Here is a 10,690-nt window from a genome sequence, read left to right on the forward strand (position 1 = left end):
GCCCATGCCCCTCATTCACCAGAGCCCATCCCCCTTATTACTATGGCCCACCCCCCTTATTTTTTTTTTTGTCTTCAGAGGATTACCTTAAAAGCCCTTATAGGCATTTGAGTTTCTAACCTGTCAACCAAATGTTCTTTTTCTCCCCAGCTGAATCAGATAAGAATATCATATCCATAATCACATTTGAGTAAGGTAAAATTAATTGATTGTCTTAGCTTTGGGTTAGATTTGTCTTTAAAAAGTGATAATAAAGGGTAAAAAAACAGAGAAACAAAAGTGAACAAAATCATTTAAAAATAGCCATACCCTAAACATTTAAACAGTTATTGAACAGTCTTCTGTACCATTAAGCTTTTAATAAAAAATTATTATTTTAGGGGAAGACAGTTTAAATAAAAAGCACACATATGTCCTAATGTCACATATTTAAAAACGGAATGCCCATTTACCTACTATTCTACAGACACAGGGTTCTAAACTGACATGTAAAAGCTGCCCTTAAGCTAAATTGCTAACAGAAGTTTGGTGTTTAACTTCTCATTTACTAATCCTCATTAGTAGCTATTACAGCAGAACCTCAAACCAAGTATTTACAACTTTTCTGAATACTCATGCATCACGTTAATTTATGGTTGGCTTTTTCTCTCTCATGACCTGCTATGGGTCTTAGAGCATCAAATAACTCTTCCATAATAACAGCTGGTCTTGGACTGAGTCTCATACACTGAAGGATATCAGAGATATCACATGTCCTTCATGTGAACGAAGGACAAACCGAGAGTTGATTCCTAAGTAAATCAAGAAGCACGAGGAGGCACAACACCAAGACACATACCTCGCTCTGGGACTGGCACCCTCCCCGACATCATTGGAAGGCACCGGAAACTTGCTTGGCCTTTTACCTGAATCCAAATGCCCATGTGTAGGTTTCCTTATGTGAACCTTGATCAAAATGAATCTCCATTTTGATTGCCAACCTAAATGAATTTCCATTTTGATTGCCAACCTAAGTGACACTTAATAGCCACAAGGACAACAGATGACTCACCAATAGGAATCAGTCCACTGCAATTGCTGCTGAGAAGCTTCCTGACCTTAAAGCATTAGAGCTTCAAGGGCAACTGGATACATTAAATACATTAGACTGCTCCATGGAGGTACCATTTTGCACCAGAGGAAAGACTAGAAGAAGGTTGTATGTCCTTTCCCCTTATGGATAGTATTCCTGCTGTCTTCCCCCGCCCCACCCCCCATGACTTCTACAGAACCACCCTTTGGATTTTGGCATATTATCTTTTCAAAATTTTTTATTTTTTAATGTAATTTTAAAAATTGTTTTAATTGACAAATAATTTTATATGTTTCTGGGGTACAGTGTAGTGTTTTGATAGACGTATACGCTGTAAAAATATTACATCAGGCTAATTAACATATTTATCATCTCATCTACTTCTCATTTTGTGTGGTTAAGAATATTTAGGCAAAAGACCGGGCGCTGTGGCTCACTCCTGTAATCCTAGCACTTTGGGAGGCCAAGGCGGGAGGATCACGAGGTTACGAGCTCAAAACCAGCCTGGCCAACATAGTGAAACCTCATCTCTACGAAAAATACAAAAATTAGCCGGGCATGGTGGTGGACTCCTGTAGTCCCAACTACGTGGGAGGCTGAGGCAGGAGAATCGCTTGAATTTAGGAGGCGGAAGTTGCAGTGAGCCAAGATCGCCAATGCACTCCAGCCTGGGCAAGAGAGCCAGGCTCCGTTTAAAAAATAAATAAATAAATAAAAATTAGGGTGGGTGCAGTGGCTTTTGCCTGTAATCTCAGCACTTTGGGAGGCCAAAGTAGGAGGATCAATTGAGCCCAGACGTTTGAGACCAGCCTGGGCAACACAGTGAGACTCTGTGTCTACAAAAAATTAAAAAACTAGCCAGGCTAGTTTTTAGTACATGGTATTGCCTATAGTCCCAGCTCCTTGGGAGGCTGAGGTGGGAGAATCACGTGAGCTCAGGAGCTTGAGGCTGCAGTGAGCCGTGATTGCGCCCACTGCACTCCAGCCTGGTAACAGAAGGAGACCCCGTCTCAAAAAAAAAGAACTTTTAAAATCTACTATTTTAGGAACTTTGAAATATGTATTACTGTTAACTTGGCCACCATGCTGTGCAATAGATCACTAAAACTTATTCCTCCTGTCTAAATGAAATTTGATAAATTGGTATATTATCAATGGTACATTACCTTTCGCCTTTTATACCATGGTATACCAATGGTGTATTACCTTTCACCTTTTATTTTTTTAATGCATATGGCCATTGTGGTCTAGTGCTTGACTCTGGAGTCACTGTGTGACATTGTGTAATAAACTTAAACTCTCCAAGCCTCAGCTTTTTTACCTATAAAATGAGCATAACAATGCCAACTATCTCACTGAGATTTTGGGAGGATAGAAAGAGTTAATTATTCCATGTCAAACCCTTAATAAGTAGAATATTCAGCCACTGTTATTATGTATAAATTTTCCTGTCATAATCATTGTATCAATATAATTTTCTACCTCTTTTAACATAATAGCATAAAATTTTCAATATCACTATGTAATTTTCCATAATACATTCTATTAGCTGCATAATATTCTACTGATTATTGCTGAACATTTAGATTGTTCCAGTTTTCCACTATGAAAAATAATTTTGCAATTGACACCTTTAGGCTTGAGACTCTCAGTTTTTTGGAATGCTTCCTTAGAACAGAAGATGCAGAATTACTAGGTCAAAGAATTTGAACTGTTTGATGCTGTTGATAGATATTGTAAAATCACTCATCAGAAAGTTTGCATCAATTTACAATGACACTAGCAATGTGAGGGTGTACTGACTTTACTTCTTCCTTGTCAATACTCAGTCTTAAAATTGCGTGTGGAAAAGAGCACCTGACTCTAGATTATCTTTATTACTGATGATTTGGACTTTCCCGTATGTGTTTGTCTGCTCTCATTTGTGAATTCCTTGTGTTCCTGCCCATTCATTTATCCACCGGGGTTGTGTTTCTTTGCCTACTGGTGGGTATACCTGTTCACATGTATCATCACTAAGTAAAGGAAAGATGCTGTGTCAAATCTTGGTGCTTTCAGTTATACTTGCACCCATAGACCATGGTCATCTTGGAAAACAGAGGACCTGTGTCTTTTCCCTCAAATACTGAAAGCCACCTGGGAAAACAAAAAGAGCACAGCTTGATCCATACACTCTTATTTCTAATAACTGATTGTTTATAAAATGTTCAAGCAAGGAGAATAATTAGAAAGGATGAAGCACAAATGCTTCCTTTCACTGGTTGAGGAAATAAAACCGAGGCTAGCGTGTTAACATGTGCTGTATTCCATAGCTGGTTCTGGACAGAGCAACACTCAAACCCAGGTGTTCTACACCCCAGCCCAGCACCCAGCCACCTAGGCAGTGTTGTGGAACTTCATTTCTTCAATAGGACCTTCTTCTTTTCACCTGGAGTGATACTCTGAGTAACAAAACAGTAGGGAAGTCTTTTTGGCTAATTCCTGTCCGTATTCCACTTCCCAGCATCCTCGTGAATCAGCCTCAGCCTTTCCAACTGAGCATTTCCTTAAGGATAATGAAATAAGAATGAGTTGAAGACAGCTCAGCTCAGATTAGACCCCCTTTTGCAAATTTTGTATATTGGCCCCAAGATAAGATGATTCTTGGGTAACTGCAATGGCCATCAATTGTTGATAAGCTTATGGGGAAAGGGTGTCACATTTTATAAACATTTCCCACCTGCCAAGAATAACAGTTCACTGACTATGGGCAGTGAGTTTTGACTGGGAAAATAGCCTGTCTAAAGCAGGGACATTTTATTAACCTGCTAGGACTATTATGTGCTTAGGAGAGCTCGCATCTTCCTCCTGGTTTTTCTTACATCAATTTTCCCCCCTGAAAAGGTACTTTTTAATAAAGCACTGAGATCAGTGAGCACTCTCTGTAAACCAGTGTCTTGTGAAAGCCAGAGGGAAAAGCATTCATGAGTCTCTGCCCAAACATGTCTCAAACCAAAAATGCACACACAATTGATTGCTTAAGTAAATATCCAGTCATAACTGTAGTTTCACCATAGCTAGTATAGCTAGTATAGCTAGTATGGTGAAACTACAGTTATGACTGGATATTTACTTAAGCAATGCTATGGTGAAACTACAGTTATGACTGGATATTTACTTAAGGAATCAATTGTGTGTTCTGTTTTCATGCTTTTTAAATGATTAATCTTGAAATGCTCTATTTTTGAATATTAAATTTTACTATAGGAATAAAAGTATAATAGATTTCCCCCTTTTCTAGGTGTTCATTAGGCAATGGTTATTGTTATAGCAACTACTAAAAAGTGTTGGGCTTGACAGACCTCTGATTACAAACATATATGAGAGTACTTCAGTTTACGTTTTTCTCATTTGAAAAATTTACTACTCTACTTAAAAGTCATGTTATTAGCTATTGCTCAATACTGCCTTTTTGTTCAGCACAGCTCTCATTTTAGCATGTTTTGCAAGATAAATGAGTTGAAAGTAAATACATCTTAATAGAATGTTCTTTTTTATTGTCTTTTTCACTAGATAAATAAAACTAAAATATCTTTTTGTTCTATTACCTAAAAATTTTGTAGGAAATCTCATGTTCTCTTAAAACAGAAAAAAAAAATGTTATTGGCTGAATGTGGAAGTGCATTAGACTTCTATTATCTTTCAGAAAGGAAGAGTAGCATATTTATGTTTCATAAAATTCTGACAATTATTTTATAGCAACTGATATAATTTGATACAAGTAGTGTATTTCCAGTTTTTCGTTACCAATCATGTCCTTTTTGCTTTTACAAATGAAATTATTTCCCATATAACATTTTACCCTCTTCCTTCTGAAAGTAAATGTATTAAGAAACTGTGGCTTAGCAACAAGAAAAGTAAAATGATGTTTTCTTACTTCAAGGGAGCCAATGGGGTATAGTGTACTAGAAAGAGCTCTGGACTGAGAGTAAGGAAATATGGGTGCCTGTTCCAGCTCTGCTGTAATGTAAATGTGTTTTAAATGGATGGATCAGTGAATAGACAAACAAATTCTTTGGACCTCAGTTTCCCAATTGTCAAGTTTAGAACCTGGAGTGGATTATGTCTATGTCTCCTACTAGCTTAAAATCTCCTCATTCCATGTAAGCAATGTTTCCCTTCTTACTATAATCCTTTGTTGTGAAATGGTCATCTCAAGGATGTTAGAATGGAACACATTTGGGATGTGTTAACGCAGCGACACTTCACCTATTTTTATTGCTAATCTATCTCCTACTTAGACACATCCCTTACTTAATTACACAGGAAGTCTGGGATTGGAGGGTGGGGTAGGGGTTCAGGTTTTTAATACCTTTTCTCGTGCTCTACCATGTGAAATTAGTTTCCCTGGATTATTTTGGTTCAAATCTGAAATAGAAAATTTGTATACATTTTTATACCTATCCCAAATTCATTTCTTAATTTAATGAGCCGTGTAGTCATGCATTAGTGTATCTACAGAAAATCTTGCTTTAATGTTTTAAAACCACAACACTCAAACTCATGCTTGATGAGCATTTCCCATGCCTGGTTTACTCTGTGTGAAGCTTCCTTTCCTATAAGTAACCTGCACAGGAAAAGTTTTGAAGGACAAAGATCAACCAGAATGAGAAAATGCTAAGTTGAGACAAAAAAAAAAAAAAAACCAACAGAGCCGGGCGCGGTGGCTCAAGCCTGTAATCCCAGCACTTTGGGAGGCCGAGATAGGCGGATCACGAGGTCAGGAGATCGAGACCATCCTGGCTAACACGGTGAAACCCCGTCTCTACTAAAAAAAACAAAAAACTAGCTGGGCGCGGTGGCTCAAGCCTGTAATCCCAGCACTTTGGGAGGCCGAGATAGGCGGATCACGAGGTCAGGAGATCGAGACCATCCTGGCTAACACGGTGAAACCCCGTCTCTACTAAAAAAAATACAAAAAATTAGCCGGGCATGGTGGTGGGCGCCTGTAGTCCCAGCTACTCCGGAGGCTGAGCCAGGAGAATGGCGTGAACCTGGGAGGCGGAGCTTGCAGTGAGCCGAGATCGCGCCACTGCACTCCAGCCTGGGTGACAGAGCAAGACTCCTTCTCAAAACAAAAAAAAAAAAAAAAACCAACAGAGACAAATAGCGTCCCATCTTATCCTGCATGAGGGTTTCTGGTGTGGACTTATTTTGTTTTCAATAAACTGCCATTTAACCACACCATCTGTTTAATGTATTATTATACCAACATTAAAATTATGTCTATGAAGAATTCTTGATGACATGGCAAATTGTAATGTGTTGACTGAGGAAACTGAGAAAATAAATTTGCCACTAAAGTTTGATCTCAACTGAAGAGAAATAAAAACACCAATATATTAACGGCAATTTTCTTTACAGGAAGGTATTATTTTATGATAATTTTCTTTCCTGTACTTTTGCTTTTAAAAAACAAACAGCAAATAGTTTTTGTTAAAAATTTACAGCATATATTATGTTGCATTTTTTTTGTATTATTACAATTTTGGATTTTCCCATGCCTATACTCATAGAGAAATGGCCCCATAAGAGGAACAACTCAGAGAGGTTCAGTTTAACCCTGATACCTGAGGTGACAGTAGCAGACCATGGATCGACTGTATGGGAGAGAGTCCAGTAGTGTCACTAATAGGAAAGAGAACAGCTGCAAGGCTGAGATCCCATACTGTCTCATTTCATTTAATGAGCATTTATTGAACACTTTTTATGTGCTAGATACAGCTACTCACTGGAGATCTTAGAAGAATAAGAAGACATATCTCAGATTAAAAGGAACTGATGGTCTTTCAGGGGAAGACAGGCATGTAAATCTAGGTGTAGTGAAAAAGCTATATACAGGGGTAGTCAGAGCATAAGGGTAGCGTGATCAGCTCAGCCCAGGGGAATCCAGAAGTGACACTTGAGTCTAGAGCTGGTCACAAGGACAGGGGCAGAGCTGAACATGTAAAAGCCATTAAGCATGAAACTGCATGGTGGATTCTGGGAATTATAATTACTTCAGTAAGGTGGGGCTACAGATTATCAAAGAAATAAAGACAAATGTGACCAAAGCATCAGAAGCAAAATCATAGCTCTTCGAGTGTTCAGCTTGGTAGTGTGGCCTTTGTCCTGTAGACCAGCCACTTAGGGGTTGAAAGCAGTGTATTTACATCAGATTTGCATTTTACAGTGATCACTCTGGTGGTGGTATGGGGAAAGGGGAAAAGCGGGAAATGCGAGGTCAGAGAGAATCTAATGGTCTAAGCCAGAGGAGGAGCTGCCCTGAGCTTGGGACAGGGCTGGTGATCACAGGAATGAAGATTCGGGAACAGACCTAACAGAGAGGGAAATGAGGCTGGTTGCAGTGGCCCATGCCTGTAATCCCAATACTTTGGGAGGTCGAGGCAGGAGGATCACTTGAGCCCAGGAGTTTGATGCCAGCCTGGGCAACATAGTGAGACCCCATTTCTACAAAAAAAATTTTTTAATTGGCTGGGAGGGTGGCATGAGCCTGTGGATCGCTTGAGCCTAGGAGTGCAATGTTGCAGTGAGGCATGATCTTGCCACTGCACTCCAGCCTGGGCAAAAGAACAAAATCCTGTCTCAAAAAAAAGAAAAAAATAGAGAATGGACTACAGACTTCGACCCAGTGACCTGTTGGATGTGGATCGTCAAATAGAAGAGAAATAGGAGAAGTCCTGGGATTCTGGTGTTAGTAAGTAGATACAGGAATTGTCGGAATAGGAATTATGGGAGGAGATGCTGGGAAATCATGAGTTTCAGTTTAGTACATATTTAAAGTTCTTCCTGTCCTTCTTTCTTTTTTTTTTTTTTTTTTTTTTTTTTTTTTGAGACAGGATCTCCTTCTGTCACTGAGGCTGCAGTGCAGTGATGCCATCATGGCTCACTGCAGCCTCAACCTCCCAGGCTCAAGAAATCCACTCACCTCAGCCTCCCCAGTAGCTGGGACTACAGGCCCATGCCACCATGCCTGGCCAATTTTTTGTGTTTTAAGTAGAGATGGGGTGTTTCACTATGTTGCCCAGGCTTATCTTGAACTCCTGAACTCAAGTGATCCTCCCAAAGTGCTGAGCCTTACAGGCATGAGGCACTGCACCCTGCCCCATCCTTCTTTCTTTCCTTTCTATCTCTTCCTGTCTTTCTACCCCTTCCTGCTCTGCCTTTCTTCTTTCTTTCTATTCGTTTGTTCTGTCATTTAGTAAACTTTTATTAAGACCTCACAATATACAAGACACTATCTCAGCCACATCCGTTGTAAACCACGCCAATTTCCACATATCCTCAGCCACAGGGGGAAGAAAGGCCTTTTTACAGCCACAACTGCTGAATGTCTCTGATCAGGGCATAGCTCATCAGGCGTAAAACACAAATTGCTTAACTTCTTTCAAAAGGCATTGCGTAATAGACACTTCTATATTGGAACTACCACTAATTAGGCCATTTTCTTTCTAGGCAGTGCCATTATTTCTGTTATGTTTCTGAAAGACAATTTGAGAGCCTCAGATTTACTAGGTAAGTAATTATTTAATTCATGTAATTGTAGCATTGCTTGATCAGGAAATAAATAATACTATCTGTAAAAAGTATGTGTAATAAAAACTGGAAACAAATTACTGAAATGGGTGTAAGTCTCATTTAGAGACAAGCATTATTCTGTCTTGGAGCTGCCATCTCTTCTCACATGAAATACTTCCATTTCTATTGTGAACACTGCTAAACATGATCAATTTTTGCTATAGCAAATTATCAATTAATAATTATAATGAATTATTATAAAATAATTTGTAATGGATTATTATATTAATTGAATGGATTATATTATTATAATGCATTGAATTATAATTTCATATCATTTTATTATTATAATAATGCATTAAAATACAAATCCTTTAGGCACTTTAAATAAAACAATGCCTCCCCTCTTCCAGGGAGATCATATTTTTTTTTAAATTTGAGCTCTAAATGTGACACTAGTGTTGGTATGTTGAGCATTTGTATATTTTATAATGGGTCTTTATAATAATATTAATGTTATAAAATTGTGTGAACACAATAAAATTCAATGAAAACATCTGTGTTACCTAATAGATTACCACACTCCAAAGGATATATTTGTTATATTGTTACAAGAAAGTATTGCATAAAAATGAAAACCACAAAAATTTGCTGCACGAACTAACTACAATTTATATTTGGCTTTTCCCAAAAGTAGCACAGAACATTGTTCTTAAATATTTTATTTGGACATACAGTTATTAATGGAAAATGACAGTAGCCTTCCTGGCTGTAAGAAACATTTCTGATGTATGGCAAAGCCATCATTTATGTATTGCATTTTCCAGCTATTGTTGGACATATCATTGGTGAGAAGCATTATAGAGAATCATATTTTCTTCCGTGACAGAATCCTGTTTGAATTGCTGCTGACATATGATAATGAATACAAATACTTTAGGCACTTTAAATAAAACAATGCCTCCCCTCTTCCAGGGAGATCATATTTTTTTAAAATTTCGAGCTCTAAATGTGACACCAGTATTGGTATGTTGAGCATTTGTTTTCCCTGATCATGTTTCCTTGAGCATAATGTCTTGAAAATGTTTTCTCTTTTTCTTTTCCTCCTTGGTTTGATTCTGCTAGCAGAGTTTTTAGTCAACATTGTCAAATTTTTCATGGTTAAATGTTTTTCTAAATGCATTCATATGTGGATTCTATCTCTCCCAATATACTATTTTTCTATACCCTTTTTAATATATTGTGGTTTGTAGAATCATTTGGGGAAGATGTATGGACTCAGAAATAAGAATGGCCAATGCCTGATGCAGTGGCTGATGCCTATAATCCCAGCACTTTGGGAGACCAAGGCAGACGGATTGCTTGAGTCCAGGAGTTCAAGACCAGCTTGGGCAACATGGCAAAATCCCATCTCTACTATATATATATATAAAATAGCCAGGTGTGGTGGCATGCACCTGTAGTCCCAGCTACTTGGGAGGCTGAGGCAGGAGGATCACCTGAGCCTGGGAGGACAAGGCTGCAGTGAACCAAGATTGCACCACTGCACTCCAGCCTGGGCAACCTGAGTGAGACCCTATCTCAAAAAGAAAAAAAAAAATGGTAATGAACATCGATGCTAGAAAGAAACTGCATCAACTAATGAGCAAAATAACCAGCTAACATCACAATGACAGGATCAAATTCACACATAACAATATTAACCTGAAATGTAAAAGGGCTAAATGCTCCAATTAAAAGACACAGACTGGCAAATTGGATAAAGAATCAAGACCCATCAGTGTGCTGTATTCAGGAGACCCATCTCACATGCAGAGACACACATAGGCTCAAAATAAAGGGATGGAGAAAGATCTACCAAGCAAATGGAAAACAAAAAAAGGCAGGGGGTGCAATCCTAGTCTCTAATAAAACAGACTCTAAACCAACAAAGATCAAAAGAGACTAAGAAGGCCGTTACATAATGGTAAAGGGATCAATTCAACAAGAAGAGCTAACTATCCTGAATATATATGCACCCAATACAGGAGCACCCAGATTCATAAAGCAAGTCCTTAGAGA

General features: G+C 38.4%; 1 protein-coding gene across 1 annotated transcript in view; it reads left to right on the top strand.

Annotated features, from left to right (window-relative positions):
• NIPAL2 (NIPA-like domain containing 2) overlaps nucleotides 1-10,690 on the top strand; it is a 112,570-nt gene that overhangs the window by 50,953 nt on the left and 50,927 nt on the right. Inside the window, exon 4 of the mRNA XM_011952726.1 lies at nucleotides 8,567-8,626. Coding sequence (XP_011808116.1) covers nucleotides 8,567-8,626 — 60 coding nt within the window. The remainder of the gene's footprint in view (nucleotides 1-8,566; nucleotides 8,627-10,690) is intronic.

This window comes from Colobus angolensis, unplaced genomic scaffold (assembly GCF_000951035.1).
Source record: "Colobus angolensis palliatus isolate OR3802 unplaced genomic scaffold, Cang.pa_1.0 Scaffold349, whole genome shotgun sequence".
NCBI classification, from domain to species: domain Eukaryota; kingdom Metazoa; phylum Chordata; class Mammalia; order Primates; family Cercopithecidae; genus Colobus; species Colobus angolensis.